At 46.7% G+C, this 25,572-nt stretch overlaps 2 protein-coding genes across 5 annotated transcripts in view; one reads left to right on the top strand and one right to left on the bottom strand.

Moving 5' to 3' along the window:
- LOC144946561 (annexin-B12-like) overlaps positions 1-7,045 on the top strand; it is a 52,777-nt gene extending 45,732 nt beyond the window's left edge. The window contains exon 13 of the mRNA XM_078875571.1: positions 153-7,045. Within this exon, the coding sequence (XP_078731697.1) occupies positions 153-278 (126 nt within the window). The 3' untranslated portion in view covers positions 279-7,045. The remainder of the gene's footprint in view (positions 1-152) is intronic.
- TADA2A (transcriptional adaptor 2A) lies at positions 3,924-25,419 on the bottom strand. 4 transcript variants are annotated; one of them, XM_078875574.1, is made up of 16 exons: positions 25,339-25,419; positions 24,723-24,829; positions 23,600-23,659; positions 22,571-22,662; positions 20,202-20,365; positions 18,636-18,724; positions 17,989-18,061; positions 17,239-17,302; positions 17,084-17,127; positions 16,567-16,677; positions 15,994-16,065; positions 14,958-15,090; positions 14,528-14,571; positions 9,574-9,647; positions 7,685-7,865; positions 3,924-4,061 (listed from the first exon to the last, which is right to left on the bottom strand). In XM_078875574.1, exons 1-16 carry the CDS (start codon positions 25,355-25,357, stop codon positions 4,054-4,056), a joined length of 1,335 nt encoding a protein of 444 aa, XP_078731700.1. In that variant the 5' UTR covers positions 25,358-25,419; the 3' UTR covers positions 3,924-4,053. The 4 variants fall into 4 exon arrangements, 3 of the variants coding, with proteins under 3 accessions (XP_078731700.1, XP_078731701.1, XP_078731702.1); XR_013639906.1 differs by lacking the exon at positions 9,574-9,647; XM_078875575.1 differs by lacking the exons at positions 3,924-4,061; positions 9,574-9,647 and having other exon boundaries at positions 7,121-7,865.
- Positions 25,420-25,572: the final 153 nt, after the last annotated feature.

Raw genomic sequence — 25,572 nt, 5'->3', positions numbered from 1 at the left:
CACGAACGCACGCATGGTGTCGTCTGACACGAGGGAATCGTGTGTCTCACTGCAGTGGCTGCATGCATTTCGCGATATCTTTATCAAGGCAATTTAGTCTGGGCATCTAGCGATCCTCGCCGCATCACGTTGCTCATTCACTGCCGTTTCAGATCGACCTGGTGAACGTGAAGCATGCCTTCCTGGAGAAGTACAACAAGACCCTGTACAAGATGATGGAGGGTGACACCAGCGGAGACTACAAGCGCATGCTGCAGGCGATCGTCGGGCAGAACTGAGCCGTGCCCTAGTGTCCCACGCTGTAGGGTGGTGGCGGCGTAGTAGTTTCAGCATGCAACAGTAGCCACCAAGCCCTCTCCTATGTGGATGTCTTTATCTAAGCCCTCTCTGCTTCTTTGCTTGCCCAGGTTAGATTTATATTGGCACGGTTGTGTTAAACTCTTGTTTTTGTATCTTACCCAATGCCAGTGTTGCCAACCACACATGCACCAAGTGCCCCTGATAACAGCTTTGGGTGTCCCCCACGCTCTCGTCGCATGTGAACTTCGGATTTCTGTTTCATGTAATGGGATGGGGTGTCTTTTAAATTCACAAGTTGTCCATTTTTAGGAAATAAAATGGTTCAACACACAATGCAATTTCAGCACAATCAATAGGGTAGTGACTGGATTGCAACAGTGGCTCCCTACTGATCATAAGCAATTGGCCAAAATGAAGCGCTGTGCAACTGGGCGCAATGCTATTACGTACACTATTGCAAGCTGAGCAAACGAGACACGAACAGTGGCACAAGTATACGTAAAGTACATAGACATGCGCACTTTAACAAAAAAGACAAATATCCCTGAATAGCATTCACTGTTGGCAAGTGCTGTCAGGAAGCACCAATGAAGATAGGCATGATACTCCAGAGGGGTAGTGGCCCCAAAACATTGCCTGGTCACCTTGGTCTTCCCAGTGCTGATGGTTACCCACCCACACCGGGCACTCGTTTAAAGCTTAACCTCGGGGAAAACCAGAACCGGTTAAGATATTCATCACCGATGTTGGTCATGGGTTCATAGCTCAATGCACCAATCACTGCACCACCGGTCCCCACATATAAAAAAAGTCTTGATACTTAAAATGAAAGATCCCTCATTTTAGTCAGATGTTACTTTTGTTAGCACATTCATTTTGGCATCTTGCCTGACATTGTCTCCCAAGTACTGCTGCTTTTGTACATGGAGACACTCTGAGTAGGAGGCACTCTATTTATTATAGCCTTCACAGGATACAAAGGGTAGCTACACTTTCAGTCAGGAGAGCTATCAGACTGCCAGACTGACGCCAAGAAGGTGAAGACGGTGATGAAGACTCCAGCAGCCCGTCGGGATTCCACTCCAAGCAACAGCCCCGAGCCTTTGCTCGGGGTCCCCTTTTATCCTCTTCCCGTGGCCTTGCTCCGCCCCAGGCCACACCCCCCTTCTAGAACCTACGAGTGTGTTCCCGGGCTTACCTCACGTGCCCCCTCTATCACCTTTGCCCTACATCCCTCTGCTTATCACGTGACCTGCTGACAGGGCTGCTGCAACCGCAGAACTCCTTCTCTGCCAGCAACCAGCGCTATGCTCCATAGTGACCCATTCCATGTCACTGCACATGTGGCATTATTGGTGTTCAACAGTTAATAATTACCTGTGCTTCAAATCTCAACTGCTCACTGGTGGAGGACTATACATTTGTAGTGAGTCCAACTGACTCGCAGACGTTCTTTAGAGGCAACACTTTTATTGTAACATCAACCCGTTAACACAAAAGGGTAGATACAGCCTCGGGTGGTGGACCACCCAGCTAACTACTCTATACGTAGGAGTTACAGCTACCGAAGGGCAGCCCTCACTCGGGTTTGCGACCACGTGTTGATGCCTCGTAGAGCTTCCAGCTTGTAGAATGAAGAACCCCAGTCCCTCCTAGGGACCCACCTTTTATAACCCTCTGGGTCGGGGCCGCTCTGCCCTTGGCCCCGCCCACCTTCGAGTGTTCTAGCTCCCTTCGAGAGCTCTCCCCGGAGACGTGATCACCCCCTAACCCCCCCCCCCCCACCTGGGGCCCTCTCTGTGGACACTCCAGATCACGTGTCTACAGGGTCAACCAGAGAGCCATGGCCTGGGGCAACCTTGCCCCTGGGCTGACACTCCCACTCTCCCTTGTGGGAGCCCGCACTCCACCCAGCGCTCCCCAAGCCCCGCTAGGGCTGGTACTACACCCACCTACGGGGTGTATGCGATGACAGTGCAACGCACGCCACGGCCCTCTCGGGCCGGCATCATACAGTGACATCCCTGATGTCACTACACATTTATTAGGCACAATTAATCCAAGAAGTTAAGAAATATAAATACAAGATCCAGAGTCCACTGGTCATACATGGGAAGTGTAGGCCAGGTGAAACAGGTCGAGTCTTTAGAGAAGACCTCAACAGTGCGAGTGAGCTCATGTCTAACCATGAGTAACAGGGTGGTCCAGAGTCTTGGCGTAGCACATGCAAAGGTTCAGTCACTCCAGGTGCAGTCCAGTTCTTGGCACATGGAGCACATGTAAATTGGCGTATCCAAGAAATCATGATCGTGTGTAGGGGTGTATCAGCTGTTGAATATAGAGTGCTGCGAGGCACTTTAAAGCCTTGTATGTTAGCAGCAATACTTTAAATTGGACCTAAAATGTAATTTGAATAGCTTTTGTTTATAGGAGGAATGTTCAAGGGATAAGGCTCGCATGAGCATCCTGGAGGCCGTGTTCTGGACCAGCTATAGTCCCAAGACCAGAACCCCAAGTAACAGAGCATTGCAATAGTAGTTCCAGATTGGTAAGTGCCAATGCGATGCAAGTGGGCAAATGTTTCTAAGGTGAAAGGAAATACGGATCACCTTATAAACATGTGCATTGAAAGATATGTACGCCTTTGAAGAAAGTGCAAGATAAATGCTAATGGTGAAGTCATTGCTGTTTTACTTGTAAAACGAGTCCTCCAGTGAATGTGCGTGTATAAAGTTCACACTTTACAGGTGGCACATTACGCTTTTTCTCATCACAATAAACTGCACATTTGAAGAGGCATTCCCTGCATCGGGGTTCCAATGATCATTTCGCATCACAGTAATTTACAGTAACAGGACCACAAGTGCTATGTCTCTTGTCCATGACTCGGCATGGATGCAGATGTAAGATTACATTCTCAAATTTAGTTGCCCCACTTTCCATCAACATGGAAGAGACGGGTTTGATAGTTTTGTGTATAAATGCGCAAGCAGAGCATACGTCCTAGGTGTGTTCAATCCAAACGCAGGTATACATGGTGAAATGTTAACTACCTCGCCTGTTATACAGGAGGTTGTGGGAAAGATCCTGACACCCCAACACCTGTATATTTGGAGTTTGCATGCTTTCCCCGTGGCTGTGTGAATTTTTCTCCAGATTCTACGATTTTTCCCTCCACATTTAGAAACATGCGTTTAGAGTATTTGGCTGCTATAAATTTCCACAAGCCACTTCGTTCAGCTATCATTTGTAGCCAGGTCGCTTCTGAAAAAGAGCTATATAGCTTAGTTGAGCCGAAGCTGATAAAATAAAAAATAGCTTGGACTTGCTGCAGCCAGGTGAACCGAACCGAGAGGCCCAATGCATGTTCATGGAGACTAACACAAATGACTTTCGCTCGAGCTGCACATGAGGTTGAGTTCACATTTGTACCAGTTTTGTAATTTACTAAATGAAAGGGTGGAAAGCTTAAGCTACTGACAATGCTGAACAGGTCTAAATCAACACCAGGAATATCCTGGAGAAAGCAACACGTCTCCACAATTTATCCACGTGAATATAAACAAACCACAGCAATAGGCTGACGTCCTTGGTGTCTTCCTCACATCATCGGTGTGTGTCTCTCGTCCTTGGAGTCTCCCTCACATCCTTGGTGTCTTTCTCGCGTCCTCCCGTGTCTCGCGTCCTCCACGATGCCCACACGGAGCCAAAACAAAATGCGCAGGGCCAGCTCGCGTGATTGGCCCTGCAGGGTCACACGACTGCATACGCACAATTCGGTACGGGGAGATGATGGGGGTATCAACATTTCCACAACATTTTATTTCGAAGTCCATTAAATTGTTCGACTGGGCTTTTTTTTTACATTTTGTTCTGGCCTGCTGAGACATTTACAGATAACAGTAATATTTACGAGGAAGACCAATCTTGTCTTTAATAAGCTTGTGGGATGTGATGGTCACATTCCATGCAGGCCATGCTGTTCCCAGTGAGAGCTGTACCACTGACACCTGCGAGAGATAGGTGGCTCTTTACTGATGAGACTTGTGCATGCACTCAAGGTCCAGGTTGGGCAGCACAGTGGTGAGATGCTAACTACCTCGACAGGTATACAGGTGATGGGTTTGATCTCGACCCCGACACCTGTATATTTGGAGTTTGCATGTTATCCCCATGGTGGTGTGGATTTTTTTCTGGGTCCTCCGGTTTTCCCCTCCACATTTAGAAACATGCGTTTGGAGTATTTAGCTGCTAGAAATTTCCACATAAGCCACTTAGTTGAGCTACCATTTGTGGCCAGGTCACTTCTGAAAAAGAGCTGTATAGCTAAGTGGGCCTTACCTGGTAAAATAAAAAGTTGAATAATTTTGTAGTAATGTCAAAGCTGCCTCGTCGGGCCACTGCATATGTCCTCACAATAGACTACCCGTCCCGCCCACGCCTTCAGACAAAACACTCCCTGCCCAGGTGGTGTACCGGCATGTAGCCATATCCAAGCTGATTCAACCATAAGAGGTTTTTGGGGTTAGATCACGTAAATTTACACGATATAACCCAAAAAACCTCTTATGGATGATATTGGTCGCGAAAGCCTACAACTGATTCAACCAGTCTCTGTGAACACATGGCACTGTCAATCCCCCCGCCTCATCACTTTACTCGGCCCGATTCGTGTTACACTTAGGAGAGACTACATCACCTAAATCAACATCTCACCTCACCACCTCGAACATTAAACAGCTACTGCCGCACTAATACGAAGAGCCCCATTCTTTTGGACCATCACTGAATGGGAGCCGTGCCAACCTTGAGAAAGTGAGCAGAATGTGAAATTACACAAGGAAATGCATGCAGCATTGCGCAAATGAGGCCAACTCAAAGGGTGCAAGACAAGACCGACACCTACAACAAAAAAAGACTTTACTCATCGGGATCATCATCCACCCACGTGGCCACCGAAGGTGAAGTGGTGAGAACCGAAAACCTATCGGATTCTATTCTTCCCAAGCACCTAAACGACAACAGGAGCTCACACTCATCTTAGTTTTGGGAGCATTCTTGAATTTGATTATTTCGCCCATTTTACATTGAAACCGAGAAACATGTATTTTCGAGGCGCTTAATAATTCGAACTACGAACAGGCCGCACAATATCCGATCACTCAGAATAACTTAAAGGTTAGAGGAACCACCGAGACAAGTGGGAAAACAGCCACAATTCCCCAAGCTCTGCGGACCACTATATATTAAGGTATCGGCCAATTAATTAGTGGTTATATGTAGGAGGAAACCAGAGCACTCGGAAAAAAACACCTATGCAAGGGGGAAACACTCAATCCCGAAAAGACAACAGGTGAAGTCCACATTTTTACTGCATTCTCCTGGCAAGCCAGTTTATTAGGAAGCCACTGGAGCTATGCACTTTAAATTCTAGATTGAAAACTAATTTCTTTAAAACTGCTTTGTGTTTAGTTTCTTGTCCTTCCGCCGCACCTCCAATTAGCACGGTTGGCTTCGTACAGTGCAAAAGAAGTTCAACATAGTCATACCTCGGTATACGACCGCTTTGGAATACGTAAAATTTGGTATACGTCGTGTTTTGACGATAAAAAAATGTCTTGGGATACGACGTCTTGCTTGGGATACGACGCGCTTGCTAGAACTTGTATGGGTCGGGATGAGTCACCGCGTACAGTACCCACGTACACAATACTGTTATGGGTCTAACAAGCCGTAACAATATTGTGTGGCATGACCAGACATTGTCACACTTCAGGAACATTCTTAGAAGGCAAAAACAAACTTGAATGGACAGGTTTTTAGTAAAACTCAAACCTGGTGAGCCTCAACCAGGTCCAAGTCTCGATTTAAGGCTTTCGTGACTGCAGGGATTCATATTCTCGGTTCTTTCGGTAAAGTCACGTAGAAGGGAAATAATAAAATAATACAACATAATAAAATAAAATTCTCACGACGTTTCGGCCACAACGCAAGCAGCCCAAACCACCGCGTATCAAGCTAGTGCATTGTGGAAAACAAAAAGGGAGTTTCTAAAGAACTACTAGTGTAGTGTATACCCAGTTACTTAATGTTAATAGCTCAGCTTATTGGAGAGTATATTGAGTATATTGATTATATTGATGTAGTTTATATTTAGTTTTTTCACATCGGTTTATTGTATGGTAGTAGGGTATTTGTAGTTCTTTAGAAACTCCTTTTTTGTTTTCCACATAATGCACTAGCTTGATACGCGGTGGTTTGGGCTGTTGCAGTTCTTTATTATTAAAAATTTCCCTCCCTTTATTACTGCTAATTCTCCATAATACACTAGCATATGACTTTGAGACCCCCCACCGACCTACACATTCCACAAGGAGTGACTAACCCCATATCTGCATTTGTCATCAATATTCTAAATTCCTCTGTTGATATGTAAACTCATTTGTAAAGGCGCTCTCCTCCTCCCACCCAGCTTAAAATACGCTGCCAAGCTTAGCAGTGTTCATTAGGACGCTGTCTTTCCGACAGCTGTTTCTTCACCTGAGGATGGCTGCTTGGATTGTGGCCGAAACGTCGTGAGAATTCTATTTCATTTTGATTATTTCCCTTCTACGTGACTTTACCGAAAAAACCAAGAATACAGGTCCAAGTCAAGAAAAAAGAAAGAAAAAAGAAAGAGAAAAAACCCCTGAATTTCAGTTTCCTGAAGTTTTAATGGAAGGGGACTCTCCTTCCAAAAAAATAACATCTCCTCCCCCCCTTCCTCACCACCATCCTCGTAGGCTATCAACTCCTCTTAGCAAGGTAAAGTGATGTTACATTTAATTTATTTATGTATTTATTTTAATTAATGTATGCATTTTAGTAATAAGTAGTGTCTAAATTATTTCATACAACCCCATTAATGTATAATATGCCATATAAAATATAATTTCTTATATTTTATACGTAATTTTCGGTATAAGTCCTACCTTCTGGAACGAATTAACGACGTATACCGAGATACCACTGTACTTATAATTGCACGTTGGCACCTATGGGCAGGGACTTTCACAACATGTGTGATTCACTCGCCGCCGCCGCCACCGTTGCCTCCATATAATTGGATTACAGGCGTGCGCCACCAGCGCCCGGCAGCTGCTACTGCGCTGCCAGCAAGATGCAACAACAGAAGCATCTCTCAGCAACAAGGGGCTCAGTAAACAAACGCATCTCAGCATCAAGTACTTGTAAGGCATATATCCACTCAGCTTCCATATTGTGCAGATTATGCGTGTGGATGTTCACAGCACCTACATGTCTGTATTTCTAAAAGAGAAATCAGTGACGTGTAAACAGAAGAAATGGTTCATGCAACAGGCTGATGGGCACACCATTACTTAACCTTTGGATATGTAACCCTCTCGCAGAAGGAAGTCGTACAGCTTCCGAGTTTTGTTGACATCAATCTTTATGAGAGCCCGGGCTTGGGCAAGACGCAACCCACCCAGCTTGCGGCTTTCGGCTGCCAGAGCTCCACGATATTCCAAGTACGCCTCTGGGACGAGGCGCACAGCCTGGCACAGCTGTGGGGCATGCACAGGGCACACGGTAACGCGGGAGCTGAGCGCGACGCTCGCACGTGCGGCAAAGGGGCTCCGCCGTGTGGTCCTGCTGCTGCTAGAGACGCTCACCGAAATTCCCCTCAAAACAAAATTCACCAACGCACAGATACATCACCAACAGTTCTCGAGGCACAGACAATTCCCCATCCTGCGGTCATTACATTAAGGTATTTGGCCTACTTTTCAAGGCTGGCCAGATGTCTTGCAAGAAGTGGGAGTACCCACACTTCACCCCACCACACACAACCTGCCGTTTGACTGGTGTACCCATTTATGCCGCTGGGTGGACAGAGGCGGGGAGGATTACAGAAACCTGGCCCCACTGTTTCAACTGCCGTGCCGGGAGATGGAAACGGTGACCTCTGGATCGCAAGTCTGGTGCGCTAACCATTACACCGCTGTGGAAGCACCCCCAGTCATCAGTAATTAAAACCCATGTTACCGGGTGGCAGTGTCCGGAGTTATGTTATAACTTGGCTACGACCCAGGATAAAACAGCAGAGCACATGAATGTAACGCAAAAGCAAAGAAACAAACGATGTAAAGCAGAATCCATGGAAACCGTGAAATTCAGAAGTGGTCGCAATCTCTGGTGTCGTGAGCTGATAGTCTCAGCGCCAGACACCAATGACTTCACAACAATGTCAAATTACATTTGGGTTTTCACTTCAATTTGAACAAATATTTCCAGCTCCTAAGCATTGACTGGAGCTGCCTCCTCCAGTAGCCCGTGCTGCCGATTCCCTACCCGTTTATCTCCAGAATCAAGACCTCCTCTGCCGAGGACCGCTGCACCCATCTCTCAGGTGACTATCCCCACCACTCAGGTGACTAACCTTACCTCTCAAGTTGCTAATACCATATCTCAAGTAACTGCCTAACCCCATCTCTCAAATGATTAACCCCATCTCTTAAGTGACTGTCCCTATTTCTCAAGTGACATCTAACACACTTTACTTCACATTCATGATGCACATGTTCCATGCTCAGATGCTACACAAGCCCAAATTATATTGCAACAGTTCCAGTTAAACTTTACAAAGGCTATTTTAATATAATTCCATGAGGTTGGAGATGAAAGAGAAGTGTGGTGGCGCTAGAGGATTCGCTCAGTGAGAATGAAGTTGCTGAGCGGACTGGATGAGGAAGAGCAGATGCAGGCTCTAAGGGGTGAATGATTGAATGTATGCATGGAACGCCGCCAGGAAGTATGCGGTGATTCGGCTGCTGCTGCTGCCCCTGCTGCTACTCCTGCTGCTACTCGTGAGCTGGGGAACACAGTGTGGGGGGGGGGGACGATCGTGTTCTTTACAGGCTGTGGAGATCTCCACTGTGGTTCTATTCAGCAAAAAGAGACGGACGAAGAGGAGGGTGCAATGGCTCGGGCTTGTGCAGAGCGTGCAGGGAGCCAGGCAACTGAGAAAGCCCTGACATGGAGAGAGAGGTCGGAGAGAGAGGTCGGAGACCAAGGGGGAGACACGAATGAGAGGCAGTGAGACCCCGCTGCTTGCCTGTCGGCTATGCAACAGCTGTGGGATCTGCTCCTGGTGGCCTCGATGGACACTTTGCCACGTGACTCGTGGCAGTGACAATCGATACATTCTCATGCAGACACCAGTGGTTACACGTCCTGCTAGTGAAGGGTGAAAATAAAACAAATCGATTATACCTCCTTCTCCTGCTCATTAAGCCTCTCAGTGCCAGGCAGTCCGGTGAGATCCAAAGGCGGTGCATTTCTTCGGCCTACACCACACACAGCAGCATGGTCTTGTTAGTACAGCGGCAGAGCCTCTTAACTCTGCATGTCAGAAAGAATTGTGCCTTGAGGAGACCTGCATCATGTAAGAGGACCAGGCAAGTCGCACCTTACTTCTAACAATCACACCAGTTTTCAATCCATAGTAAAAATGGTCTTCATGCTCAATGCCTGATGCCACCACAGTCGCCATCACCTCCTTCCTTTTCCCAGATTCCACAACTGTTGCACATTCCACACAGGTCCTTCTGGCGAACTTCCCCCACCTCCTGGTCCCCGGTCTTCCCCTCGTCCTCTGCCCTCTGGATGATGCCTCCAATGGCTGTCTCGCGTTTTCTTTAATCACTCGGCGATGTCTCGTCCCATCCCCTCCCCTCACTGTCGTGCGATTTAGACCCTCACAGATCACTGAGCTAGCGCCGCCACTAGGTTGTCATTACCTGGCACAACTACTACCAACGTGAGGTGCACCGCTGCGATGTGATTGGCTGAAAAAAGAGTTGTGACCTTGTTTCAGCCAATCGGAAAGATGGCACACATGTATAGAGCAGGGCATATGTATACAGTATCTTCTAACTTATAAGAGTAAAACAAATTCTGTCCGTCCGTCCGTCCGCGCACGTGCGAGGGATTTGGCTCTCGAACCGTGGGGTTATTTGTCAAAAAAAACTTACCAGGTAGCACGCCCTAAGCCCCGAGGTGGGCAGGCGCTATGCCGTTTTCCCATCCGTAAACTGTAAAGTAGTAAAAATAGCGTTTTTGTGCGATTTCTCTTTATTTATTTATTTCCCCGCCCAAGCTGCACGGGGGTTGCCCCTGGCAACGCACGTGCGTTATCGTTGGAGGGGGGGGGGATTTCTTATTCACGTTCAAAATGGAACAAAAATACATGCAACGCTGAGGTAAATTCATCAGTGTCATGTCCTCTTCTCTCCCCCCCCACCCCAATGTGTGCACTTACTACTATAGGGTCGGTAGACACTAATATTCTAACGCTTAGATAGTATTATTGTAGCTCGGGATGGGGGATGGTGGGGGGTAGCGGCCAAGACCCCAGCCAGGCAATGTGTCACCTGCTCCGGCTGGGCAATCTAGGCGAGGCCGCTGGCTGTGCATGGGAGTAGGCCTCACCACGGCAATGTAAAGTACAATTTTATTGAATCTTTCGCTAAGAACTCAGGTCCATTGTTACTATTATGAAAGAAAAAAGTTGACAAATATTACATTAATAATCTTTGTGTGGAGATAAGAACTCAGGTTCATTGTTTACTATGAGGAAACAAATAAGTTTGCAGATATTACAATAATGTTTGTGTGCACAAAACTAAATTTTCATTATTAGGTTGCTAAATATTTCCTTTTTAAATCCTTTATATTAAGTTCGCGTGCTTGCGTGCTTGCTTGCTTACGACCGTGCAAATCTTTCGGTCGTGTTTTAACCCACTTCCCGTGATCCAATCGAGCTGACATTTTCCACACAGACTCGTTGTGCGTAACAATTAATGTTCGTGATATTTTTTTTCTCCAAAATGTTACACTTTTCAGGACAAAAATATATTTAATTACCAATTGCTTAATGGTGCAATGCAATCATCTGACCCATAGGTGGCAGCCATCTCAAGCCAGAGGACGAGATGACTCTAGCCACCACGCATATAAAGGATTTATAGTGAAAAACTTTGTTTTTACTGGTGTTTTTATGACGCTGAGACAGTGTACTGCCAGTCTGTGCTGTGACCTGCTGCCTGCTTATTAATAAACGTCAGTGCACTGGCACTCTATTACCTACACTGCTAATTTTGTTTTTGGCTATTATGAGTGTATGCCAGTCTATAATCTGTTGCCTGCTTCTTTACCTCACTCAGTGTACTGCCAGCTTTTCGTGTTGACTGTATCCTTTTCAGCTGCTGACCGTATTGCCAGCTTTTTATGTTGACTGTAGCAATGCTCATGTCATTGAGTCGGCGTACTAACAGTTTATAATCTAGACTGTAGACTGCTTCTCAACTTACCTGTGCATACTGCTGCTCTTTAATGTAGGCTTATTTCAACTTATTTCTTCAATGCATTTCTATTGTTTCGATTGCTTACGTCACACTTTTTCCTGCGATGCTGATTAATATGTTATACTGCTAAATACGTTGGACCTTCTTCGATACAGCCCATTGCATTTCGTCTATCGTTACATTCGTCGGAACATCACCCATTTATATGTTGCCATACCGCACCTTTACTTTCCACCAAAGCGAGGAGCACGCGGGGAGGTTCAATTCCCCAAATATTGTTGACCTTGCTTTCTTATGGTGGGTGAGGGACATTGTGAGAGAGACATTGTTCTTCCATACCAAGAAAACACCGTCGCACGATTTCCTGACACTAACAGAGCATACGATGCCCTACAATAACCCATTTTCCTGTCGCAAGGCCAAGATGGGTACCACGTCAACATTCTTCCATTTACAAAGCTTCAGGACAAAGACATCCTCACAAAACTGTCTCCTCTAAAAAAACTTATATTCCTTCGTGATCATGGACAGAGGAGGAAACCGCATATTATGGTGCGCCAACCTCTTTCACCTGTATGTTGTCGATGAGTATGTAAACATTGAGAGTGAGCGCCTTCTTTACATTCAACTGAATCAAAACCGCCTGTGTGTGAACAGTATGCTCATCTCTGGGACACCATCAATGCCGAAGGAGATGCAAACGCTCACAATGTGGGCAGATTCGTTGTTTTGCCTTCATCCTTCACAGCTCCACCAAGATACATGCATGAGAAGATTCAGGATGCCATGACGTACATCAGCCAATATGCCATGCCCCATCTCTTCATCACCTTCACTTGCAATCCCAAATGAAAGGAGATCCAGGTTTACCTTTATCCAAACCAAAAGCCACCAGACAGACATGACATCTTAGCGAGGGTCTTAAAACTCAAAGTTTATGACCTCATGATGCTTATTACGACCAACGAAGGCGGCGTCTTTGGATAGACAAGCAGTAACTTGCACAACCATTGGGTGGCAAAAACGTCGTCTTCCTCATGCTCACATTTTGCTATGGATGAGGGAAACAATTCATGCAAGTCACATTGACACATTAATCAGTGCTGAGCTACCTCACCCCCATCAAGACCCTGCCCTTTTTTATGTGGTCTGCAACCAAATGGTCAATTTACCATGTGGCCAGTTCTATCCAGCTCTAGCTGTGGCATCATCGGGGATTGCTGTGTAAGTCGATGTGTGTGTGTGAGTCCATGTGTGTGCGTTAAGGTCCATGTGTGTGTGTAAGTCGATGTGTGTCTGTCTTTTTTGCCCGGGCGACACCAGATGTGTGTGTGTGTGTAAGTCCAAGTGTGCGTGTCAGTCCGTGTGTGTCAGTTGCTGTGTGTTAGTCGATGTGTGTGTGTTAGTTGATGTGTGTGTGTTAGTTGATGTGTGTGCATGGCTCCATGTGAGTGTGTAAGTCACTGTGTGTGTGTGTGTCTATGTGTGTCAGTCGATGTGTGTGTGTACGTCGATGTGTGTGTGTACGTCGATGTGTATGTGTGTGTGAGTCCATATGTGTGTTAGTCCATATGTGTGTGTAAGTCCATATGTGCGTGTAAGTCAATGTGTGTGTGTGAGTCGATATGTGTGTGTAACTCCATGTGTGTGTATCTAAAGTCCATGTCTGTGTGTGTGAGTCCATGTGTGTGTGTTAGTCCATATGTGTGTGTAAGTCCATGTGTGTGCGTGGCTCTATGTGTGTGTGTAAGTCCATGTGTGTGTGTCTTAGTCGATTTGTGTGTGTAAGTGCATATGTGTGCTTAGGTCAATGTGTGTGAGAGTCTACGTATGTGTGTGAGTCGCTGTATGTGTGTACGTCAATTTGTGAGTGTAACTCCATGTGTGTGTATCTAAAGTGAATGTCTGTGTGTGTAAGTCCATATGTGTGTGTGCAAGTCGATGTGTTTGTGTGTGTGGTTCGATGTGTGTGTGTCTCCTTTTTCTCCCGGGCAATGCCGGTTACTTCCCGCTAGTATACATATAAAGGGAGATCTCGTTTGGTGCTCAAGATGAGAGCGAATATAATCAGCGCTAAAAGGGGTGATTAGACCATTGTGCATATGGGGATCTGTTCCCAAAAGTGTAATTTCATTCGTGTCAGCATTATTTGAGAGCTTGATTGGGGTATCCATAAGTTCTAATAATGAGGGTAAACTTGATTTCATATATATTCTTAATAACATCAGTATTATGTACTGTCCTGACAAGTGCATTCTACTGTATTCCTATATGGCAGAGGTCGGAGATGAGGCTGTCGGAGCTGCTGCGCTCCCAGTCTGGGTCACTAGGAGAAAAGCTCCAGGACCTCTGTGATCTTAGTGATGCCCTCAGTCTAAATAGATGTGATGAGGTTTCTTTCAGGTGTAGAAGAGACTCTATCCTGGTCTCGTGAGTTCCTGGTCTCATGAGTAGCTAAACAAATCGATTTTTTGTTTAAATGTAATCGTGACCACAAACGGTGATAATTATCAATAATCGAATCGCAGGGTGTGGGGGTCTGGTTGGCCGAGAGCATTCGTCACTCTCATTGGGGGCGGGTACGTTTTCTCAGCCAGCCGCTACTGCGTGTTCACTAGTAAGCACTTTGTAAAAAGAAAATTGTATTTCTGAATTTTGTTTCGTAAGATTTTCACCAGGACAAAGAGCACAATAACGAATCGGTGTTCTACAGGTTCGCGCCGAGTAAGGTCTGCCTGTATATTCATACACACAACTATGCTCTACATGTTGCAACAGACTCATGTCGTGAAGCGCACACACAGTGGTTGCTGTGTACGTGTGCTTCACAGTGGTTGCGAATGCCAGCATGATAACTTTACCAAGAGAGGGGATGATTGGTCCACCTGGGTTACGGCCAGCATCCCTAAACACGAAAAAACGACGGAAAGCAAAACACAGCAAGAGCATTATAACAAAGGGTGAGTAAAGCCCCAGGAAACACGAGGTTGAATTGGAACATCAATTATGCAAGCAGTTTCACTTTGCAGCCAATACACATGTTTTGGTAAACACAGCTGTATATCAACTCCAATCTTACATCCATCTTCCTCTGCATAACAAAAAAAGTATAATCATCACGAGCCATGATCAATCCGCCATTGGATGAAGGTCTCGCTCAACCATCACCAACAACAAAAAACTCAAAGGTCCTTTGCATTGTGAACCTGTACCATGTTAATGCAAGCAACGTACACATGGTGTGTAACGTGTGTGTATTGCACAATGTAGGTATGTGCGCACGCGTCTCACAGAGCTGCTTGCCGCTGCAGCCACTGTTGGCAGGCATTGGGGTCCTGCACGTATTGCATCACATCCTGTAGTACAGTGCGCCGCAGCTTCTCCTCCTCACGGCGCACGAGCAGCCGCTCATACACGCGCGCTCCTATGCATCGAACAATAGACATCAACCAGAGAGAGGGCGCAATGCGATTGGCATCGACAAAGAGACTTTCTTGTGCAGATCAAACTAGTGCCATAACATTGGTGATGATCTGTTACAATCTGCCAACGTGGGATACTGGTTGAAGAGCACCATTGCCTGTGATGTCTCAATGCTGGTGTGATAACTACAGTGACTCTTGACATTGTTTCAGACTGTATTTTGTAATGGGTGAAACAATATGGGGTGACGAGTTAAGGCCACCATAACTTCCTCCACTACCCTGTTAGCTGCCAAGTGTGATCAACTCATTTCCTACTTAACAATGGTTGAGACACTCAGGATTGAGCATTGGCATCCAACTTTCCCTCTCCAGTGGCCTTGTCTACTTATCATTCCACCACCTCCTCTCAACACCGTATCCCCACCATAAGCAGTCTTAATCCATCAGGGATCTTCTGCCCACCAATCACTCATTGGCTGTTATATGCTGTTCCCTACATTATCAGCTTCTTGAATGCCTCCATTGTAATAAAGAAACCAGCACTGGACCCAAACATTGCTACAGACTCCATCCCATCTAAACCCTTCCTTCGCTTGCAAAGGCCCTGAAAGGGGCATCTTCTCCCACCTTTCTGAAAAACCTCTCTCCATGGTCTCCATGACCCAGTCGAGTCTGATTACACCAAGGCCTTTCACAACAAGCACGGTGCTCAGCAGCCGATGCGTTTTGCTGCTATTGCTTCACGGGCTGCGACAAAGACTGAACAAATGCATTTCATTACCAAGGTCAAGCTCCGCACTCGTCAGCCTGTTGAGATTAAAGAGTTTCACTGGGCCTACAATATCGTGTGCATGTGACGCATTGAGGGAAGGACAGCTGGCACTGGAAAATGCGGTGCGTACCTCTGAAGGTGGTGACTCCACAGACACGGTAATCCTGTAGCCGTTGGACGTCCTTGCGCAATTCACACTCTACTGCAAACGAGACAAGGAAAGCAGCATCACCCGACGCTCCACACATCAACACTCGGCTCTGCAATCCACCTCTTACACTCGTAAGCATGCACCATGTAGCAAACTTAGTCTGTGATGTGCATGCATACCCTCATTCTGGAAGAGATACTTTTTCACACAAACTTGGCAGATTAAATTAATGTTCACGCATTTGTGTTCAGTTTTCTGGTGTGCTTTTATCATCAGCATGCCCCACGTTCTCCACACGTTTATTCCGATAACTGGTTCCATCTTGGGCCAGTCTCTTAATTTCTTGCTCTTTCAAGGGCATCTTCTGCTGTTCTTCACGAGTAGCTGTCCCTGCATAGTTTCACTTGCTTCAATTTAATCATGACAAATATTCACCTGTGGTTTCCTTCCTTTCCCTGCTGCCTCTAGCAACTGTGTGGGTGCGTCTCAATGAGAGCGACCATCAATCATTTCCAATGGTATTTCTGGTTCCGGTGTAATACTAAAACTCACGTGCATAGCTCTCGATCAGCTTGTCCATCTCCAAGGGCTTCATCGTCTTAGCAAAGGGACGAATGGCCTCGCTTAAATCCCGCACCTCTTTGCTGTTTTGTCGCTCCAGGACTGCAGAGACGCAGCCCAAGCACAGAACCAAGCAGCCGTTTGTAAACAACGCTCGTTGCACATGTTCACTCTTAATCAAACTCATAATCAGTTATAAACCGCGCTATGTTTTAACATGCACAATAAGGAAGTAATTTCCTTGAACACATTATTGAAGTAGTTCAGCTATCGAATAAAGTAATTAGAAGAGTGACAACGACAGTAAAACTGCCCACGTATTCCACGCGACGTGGAGCGGAACCTTCCACGCGAATGGCTTCTCTCTCTGTACGAAAAAGCGTGGAAGAATGTAGAGCATAGAGAAGGAATGTGCCACCTCCCCCAGATAGGAACTCCCGACCAAGATTCCCACAATCACCAACTCCCTCTATTAAAAAAAAAAATTCCCTTTGGCAAAAAAGCGTACCTTGGAATTTGCGAAGGTTAATGAGTCCATAGTCACGAACAATTCTGAAAAACAAATGATCCCTTTTACTTTTATACAAAGAAACAAATGTATGAATACAGCAGTCCGTGTAGAGCAGTTCATGTAGAGCAGTTCGTATAGAGTATGCTACGTGCTTTTTACGCCTTTGCCGCTCCTTGAGGCGAGAGTGATAGATCTCCACCACGGCCATCTTCAGGGCTGCGAGAGAGAAGATCATGCAGTGTCCACTAAGGGGGGGCTCAGTACCCCCCACAGCTCCAACTCTTGTGATGACCAATCTCGATGTGTATTTTGCAAAATCACACTGCACGTACCTGATTATTGGTAATCAAGGATATATGCTTTACCATGGAGGCTCTAAATTACACCCATGAGCAATGCAGCCTGGGCCAAAATGGGTTGGAACCCTAGGCGATTGTTACAATAAGCACATTTCTCTGCATTAGATACAAATAATTGGCGCTGCAGAAACAACATTCCTGTTGGCAAGAGAAATACTCATTTAGTTTCTTGCAAATGCTTTGGCAAACAAAGTACTAACAAGAACCTATTCATTGTGGTCCATTCTCTTGGAGCATGCCTACCTATTCTGGTCCTATGTTTTAATTGAAAACCTCAACTCGCCTCACGTCTGCTCCATTGCCTGTAGAGTAGAATCGTTCCGAATGCAGGAGTGGCCTGCACTCCCCAAAGCTTCCATGCATTCCCTGCAAGGGCTCTCTGCAGCGTCGGCGAGTGCAGTGCGTGCTACAAGTGTGACGACATGTTTGAATGTACGAAACAAACGAGCACATTGTGACATGTCAAAGAACCTGCATTGGTTCCGCACTACACATCAGAGCCACCTTACTCACCACGTGACACATCAGAGCCACCTTACTCACCACGCAAGACATCAGAGTCATCTTCCACAAAATCTATGTCCCTCAAGTCCCATTCAGCATAGTTATCAAACTCCTGAAATAAAACCAACCACACATCAAATCATGATAAACGTATATTACTTAACTTAAACAAGGTGTACTTCTATGATATTACAGATGCTATCCGCCCTGAGCCAAGTGTGATGACCCATGGCCTGATCTTAGTTTTTCAAATATTTCACCTCGGATAATCCCTTGAGACGCAACGTCTCGTACGCACAGGTATCCAGGGCATCAGATGACACACACATTGCAAACACGTCATGACACGTGTAGACAAACACATGAACACATTTGTTGTCCTTCCCCTGCACCTCCGATTATCACAGTTGGCAACGTATGGTGCGAAAAAGGTCCAACATACATACATACATTAGGCGTATTACTATACAGTACGCACTTACACAATGACTATCGCGCCCAACCACGCAGAAAATAAATAAACACGTGTGCAATTACACGGCGCACACTGCCGGGTCACATGGAATGTCCCCTAGGTGTAAAAGTCGCAGATGCTGCGCAAGTGAGCGTTGGCGGACCATCTCAACGGGATGCCAAGGCCGGCGGCGTGCCCCCCATGTGTCTGCGCCATGAGGTCACCATCTTGCCTGGCAGAAGTCAGATCGGGCCGGCATGTACCCGGCCATCTCCCTTGCCACTGCCGAGTCAAGTCCCGGCCTCGGAGGATCTTCGCAAGCTTCACGCACACACACGCACGCGCATCTCCTTCATTAAACCATGAAGACTTTCGTCAATCATTTGCTGTTGAAGATGTCACAAACTCCATTAGATAATACTTTCAACTGGTAACGCACACAGCATTCACTCACTCTCGCAAGGAGATAATGACTCAGAGGCACGAGGAGGAACAACAGACACTGCGGGAAGAACGACAGACACTGCGGGAAAGGCAGCAGGGACGCGGAGAGTCGGCGCTAACAATTGCTGCGGAGAGTCGGCGCTAACAATTGCCGAGGTTCTGCGGTCTTCTGTATTCAGGTGCTATGGGCCAATTAAGTGTTTCTACACGTGGTAAGAAACCAGGAAAAACCCACAAGTCTGAGGGAGATACACTATACCAGTGGTTCTGACCTTTTTTTGGCTACTGTACCCCCCTTCCTGACTCAACATGGTTCAAAAAAATAAATGCATGAATAATAAACATCAATGTTTTAACCATTTACACATTGTGAGGTATCCTAGCTAGCTCGTAACTGCAAGCGAATAAGAAAAAATTCCAAGGGCACTCTGCATGCATGACGTAAAATTGGTCCGCGCTCCGCGGTTACTCTTGGAAACCAAATTGTTTATGGTCAATGAGTTTAGAAAAGTCTTTAATGTAGATCTAGGTTACCATATGGGTAAACATTTTATTGTAGTTATTTTATATTGGCAATTCCATCCATGATTATTCACCAATGACTCATGTATGATATAATTTCACATATTTATAAATCATCTCACGTACCCCCAGGGGTCCGTGTACCCCCGGTTGAGAACCACTGCTCTATACCATACAAACGGAAGAGGTGGAGTCCACATTTTAGCTGTACTGCCTTCTGGCAAGCCACGGTATGGCACCTTGACATTAGTGTGTTCTGCCAATCCTTGTCTTCACAGTGGTGGATTAAAGGCATGCGCTACCATTGTCTGGATAAATAAATCCTCATTTATAATTTTTCAAAAATTACTGAAAGACAAAATTGATCCTTGATTTAAATCAGTACCCCAAACCGTGACATTTCATAAAAATGAGCGGGGAAGGCAAATCGCTCCTTGCAAACGCCTGCCCTCCACTACCAATGAAAATCACAGATACGTGGCGACATCAGGCGAACGTGTCATGGCGTCGGAAGCCTGAAGCAGGGTTCCCATTCAGCTTCACGCCGTGTCCCGCAAGAGAACGACTGTGTCAATCACTATTATAGACTCTTTTGGAGCAGTTCCCTCTGTCAACAGGAAGAAATACGCATCGAGACAGTGGTCAAGAGATGACCTCCAGGCTGACCCGAATGACCAACCCCACGTGTTAAGATTATTGCACAATAGCCGAGATGCCCCTCACACACAGATCAATGATGCATCTGTTCGGAGAGATTTTAAAGCCGTTTCGCTCTTCAAGGAGACGGCGGAAGCTGCATAGCGCTGGGCCAACCCCTTGTGGTGTTGCATACCCTGAAAAGCAATGGGGGCAGCAACGGCGGTGGCCTCCGCCCTGTCGCTAGGCCCCGTGCCGGCTGCGGGAGACGCAAAATGGGGGTTGTTGATATAGCGCTCCATGTAGTGCCACTCGCACTCCTCCTTGCTCTTCCTCCGCATCTGATTGGCCACATCTTGCCTAGGCCACAGCACAACACGGGAGTGTGAAAGCACACAACTGCTAGGTGCAGTGTTGTAGGTTGAGTGCAGGTGCGGTGCTATAGATGTGGTGCTACAGGTGTAGTGCTCTAGGTGCAGTGCTGTGTGGTGCTATAAGTGGTGTGCAATAGGCGATGTGTGTGGTGATATGAGTGTGTCGTGGTTATACCATTGAACAAATTAGATGAGTATAATAATGCAGTAGTTGCTCTGGTTGCATAAAGTTTATATATACAGGAAAAGCTGTTATCCGACATCCATGGGGAATGGAGGGTGCCGGTTAATCAAATTTGGCGAGCCATAAGTCTCACTCTCAAATATTATTTGAGAGTGAGACTTATGCCTCACTAAAAATTTTCCAAGTTCATAAAACTTTTGAGAAATAAATTAAACCTACATTTTATATTATTAAGAAATAATATACTCTTTTACAAAGGTACTCAGCAGTCAGTGATAGAGCATTCTAAGTTGATTGTAGGGAAGCAGTGCGGCAGTTTAGAGTACAGTATACAAAGTTAACGCATCACAATGGCAGATGTTTACAATTAACACTGCCGCTAGTGACACCACTCAGCGACATCCTGAAGCTTCTGTAAACAGATATATTAGAAGCACATGGCAAGATGCCAAATGGCTATCGGATTTTATCCGGATACGTAAAGGAAGATTTATATTGCCGTATATAACAACTTCCGGTTAATAGAGAATTCCGGATGGTAAAGTGCCAGATAACAGAGCTTTTCCTGTAAGTGTTTTAATTCGGTGAACTTGAGACCACAAACCGGAGTCAAACTGACCTAAGAGTCACAACACAAAACAGCATTGAGAGCTTTCATTATGATAAGCCCTCGCTTAACGCATGTTCACAAAACGCATTATCAGTAAAACGTAGTTCTTTGATTAGGGAACACTTTTCGCACAACGCGGAATGTGCCCGTTATAATGCGGAACGTGCCCATTATAACGTGGAATGCCCTCGTTATAAAGCAGTTTCTGTGCGGTCGACGACAAACTACTTTCTTGTGCTGAGGGGGTGAGCGGTATGATACAGTACACAGAATGATAAGGTAATGTGGCGGCGTACCCTCAGTTATTTTACTCCCGCCATCTTACTGTGTGTGCGTAGTATATCGTATCGCGCCAAACTTTATCGATACATGATTTATGGGGAAATTGTTTGTCGCTTAATGCGGTACTTTTCAGAAACGCCTCTATCGCGTTAAACGAGGACTTATAGCAATTGGAAAGAGGCAGCTCTTTTTCATGGGAAAGATCGGATAAGAAATAAAATAAATTGGCATACACTTGTAGTCTCGTCTGTGCATGCGGGTGGCGTGCGACGCACACACAGTCAGCCGGAGATGAGGTGGTTGCAGGAGGCACCGCTCTGCCCTCTTTATTCGTTGTTGTTGCCAAGCTCACGCCACCACTCGGGCCCTCTCTCTCACACATGACCCCGTTGCCGCACGCCCTGTCCCAGACATGACCCTGTCTGCGTTGCACCGATGGCGTCGACCGGAACAGCCAACGACTGTCCGGCCACGCAATGATCGGGCGAAGGCGGCAGCGACGAGGACGACGACGATGACGACACCGACCACGAGACGAGATGAGTCCAACCCCAGAACCGGCAGCCCGGAGCTCTCGCTCTCCGCTGATTTTTAAATATGTACTACTTTTGATATTGGATTGTTTTATGTTCATTGCTTTTATATATACAGAGCATTGCCTACTTTATGCGCTTTTTCATTCAAATTCAAAACCTTCGTAACAGTGTTATAAGTTTTACCAAACACCGGTTGCATATTAATGACAGATATTCTGGCTTTAAATAAAGAAAATACTTTCTTGCATTAAAGAAAAGACTTTCTTGCATTAATGTCTTGTTTCCGCGTGTGTGGTTTGCCACTGTGTTCAACCATTGCGTTGCATGCGATTATATCAAACAGATCTGGTTTGAATGGGTTACTGTCATTATTCAATTACACCCTAGACAACGAAACACGCAAATAAAAAATTAGAACGACAGGTTTAGTGCCGTAGGTGTAGTGCTATAGGCGGATCTGTAGGTGCAGTATTATCGGTGCAGGGATCAAGGGAAGACAGTCAGTGCAGCGTGGTGCTTTTTTTTATTCACGCTCTTTGAGAACGCGTGATGGACACTGCGAAGGATAAGGAATCTCACCAATTTCCCAACCCACAGTCCAGAACAGCTTCCAGCAGCGTCATCTCTTCCTGTGCCGTCCAGCCGATGTCGAGCACCGGGAAATCTGTCGTCTGCAGAGGGGACACAAGAGGGGCGAGGTGGTGCTCAGGTGCGCCCACTGCTCTGAGTGAAACGACTGGACTGCAATAGCACACACCAGTGTTACCTTGCGGGCCTAATGCCTGTCGTGTTGGTGGAGACAATGCAGCAAACGTCCCAACTAATGACGAATGACAGTCAAAATCAAACAGATGCGGTTTCTGTTGATTGTTGAGCTGCTGTTCGCACAGCTTAGTGGGCTATTAACATTTCCGGTCGCCGCTTTCATCTTAAAGTTTATGGGTGTCACGAGGCATTGCTTGATAAATATTAACTCTTAACCGTACAATATATGCACAGAATCACGGGGGTAATAATCAAAATGTTTCGATTAATTGTGCATTTCACGGCTCCACGTAAGTCGGCTAATAAACGTAAATTGACATTCCTTGCGCAGAACTGAATTACTGAATCTTGAATCGCCCCGTGAATTGTGAAAATGCATCTCAATGGACTGGGGATGTGTCGCCGAGCCCTTCTCAAAGATCCCCACATAGTGTGTGCGTGTGTGAGAAACGGTTGTGTAGCGGTTAGCGCGCTGCGCTATGAACCTGACCACCCGGGCTCAATTCCCGCTCAGGGCCACCAACACCAGTGACGATTATCTGAACTGGTCCTGGGCCTCCCCTAGGTCGACTCGGCTACAAAATGAGCACCTGGTGCAGTGTGTAAACATCGCCACTGGAGAGACAAAGGCGGCCGGGCTTGGTGCTGGCCACCCACCCCCATCGTGTGCCGTGCCGACCTTCATAAGTGCTCGCTAAAAGCACTTGCCCCAACACAGGCTACACGGGGGGGGTGCCTTTGATGTGCATGGGCGCTCTCTGCAAGGCTGCCGTGCGCTTGATGCACCAGCGCGCTCTGGGCAAAGGTGAAGACTGGGCAAAGGTGACGACTTCCAGCACTCACCACGATCTCATAGCTGTGCTCACTGCGATGGCTCCTTAACTCCAGGCCCTGTGCAAAACACTGCCGCACATGTCCCACACGCGCGTTGAGTACAAGCGGTGTAAACACACAATCCACGCACAGAGGCTACCTATTCAGTCACTCCAATGTCAAAGTGCACTTTACCAAGTCTGTGAGCGGCAAACTTGGTTTGTCAATGTTTATATTCGTGCATTTTCAACCCGACGTCTGAGTACAAAAAATCTGCATGAAATCTGCTAGGCAGCGATTGGCGTGGCTCTCTGAAACTATTTTAGGATTTTCTTTTCATGTGATTAAAACCTTTATAAGTGTATATTCTTTGGGTCTTTCGGTAAAGCCACGTAGAAAAAAAATCATATTTTCTTTTTCTTCTATCTACGTGGCTTTACCGAAAGACCCAAAGAATATTAATTCCTACAGTCACGAAAGCTTTAAGTCTTATAAGCGTTTGTTCAGCGGTTTTACTAAACTCGATTCCTGTTTGTCGTGGTCAAATCTTGTAATAAAATTTAGTCTACTTCCCGTTTTCAAATCAATTACACATTTTGCACACGTACTCAGATCCGGTGACAATGCATGCCTGTATCAAAATCGGCATCAATTAATTCGCTACTTTCAAGCAATTAACATTTTGTATGGACGACTTATTATTTATATATTTGTGTAGGTCAAAAACGCCGCGGTCCCTAAACTGTGGAATCGGCTCGCACAAAACGCAGGCGCCGCGTGTTTCAGGCGCCATTGACGGACTTCTCGAACGCGAGTAAAACGAAGTTGTTAATAAAACCGTTGTTTAAAAAAAAAACGTTGTAAAGTAGTTTATGATATGCTGTTTTTGTTGTTGCATGGGTTTAACAGCCAAACCAGTGGTCCCACACATCTTCACAAGTGCTCTCCCTCATAAGAGTGTGAACGGTGTAGGCTGAAGTGCGTTTGACGTTACCGTTATTGCGTTCGTGTTTGTAGGATTATAATTTATTTTATTCACAAATCTGTTTGGATTTACAGCGATGACGACGGCGGCGGCGAGGCACCCCCCACCCCACACACTCTGCTACTACTGCTAGCTGTGGGGAATGAGGGGGGTGTGCCGTGTTTGTACCTGCAGGCAAAGCAGCAGCGGAGGGGGTCCGCACTGACTGCACTTGATGTACGGCTCCACGAGGTACGAGGAGCAGCCGGGGCACGGGGGCCGCGCGAACGGATCAACTGGAGGGTGGGGGGCACAGAAGTGACACACACACGGAGGGTGGGGGGCGCACACACACGGGGGGTGAGGGGCGCACACACACGGAGGGTGGGGGGCGCACACACGGAGGGTGAGGGGCGCACACACACACACGGAGGGTGAGGGGCGCACACACACGGAGGGTGGGGGGCGCACACACACGGAGGGTGAGGGGCGCACACACACGGAGGGTGAGGGGCGCACACACACGGAGGGTGAGGGGCGCACACACACGGAGGGTGAGGGGCGCACACACACGGAGGGTGGGGGGCACACACACACGGAGGGTGGGTGGGGGGGGGCAGTGATGCACACAGCAGCCTGCAACCCTCCAGCTCATCGCCCACCGTAGGGGGGGGGATCGCTACCCAGCAACCGGGCGACGAGAGCCGTCGTGGTGATTACCAATCGTAAACAACCGCTCCTGCTACACGAGGCTGGACGGGGGGCGCAGAGAGGCAGAGGCGGAGAGACACAAACGTAGCGTTACCCGCGCTCAGCCGATCCATGGCGACCCACAGAGCGACACTGCGCCCGGCAGCACAATAAAGATATACTGTACAGTACAGAAAGTGATACCAATAAAGTTACACAAAGCTGGAGTATCGATAGTTACACAGTGCGAGGGTACCGATAAAGTTACACCGAACGAGGTGCCAATAAAGTTATACATCGCAAGGGTACCAATAAAGCTACACTGAGAGTACCAATAAAGTTATACAGA

Source organism: Lampetra fluviatilis, chromosome 41 (assembly GCF_964198595.1).
Source record: "Lampetra fluviatilis chromosome 41, kcLamFluv1.1, whole genome shotgun sequence".
NCBI lineage: Eukaryota > Metazoa > Chordata > Hyperoartia > Petromyzontiformes > Petromyzontidae > Lampetra > Lampetra fluviatilis.
This window is presented reverse-complemented; position numbering and strand designations above follow the sequence as displayed.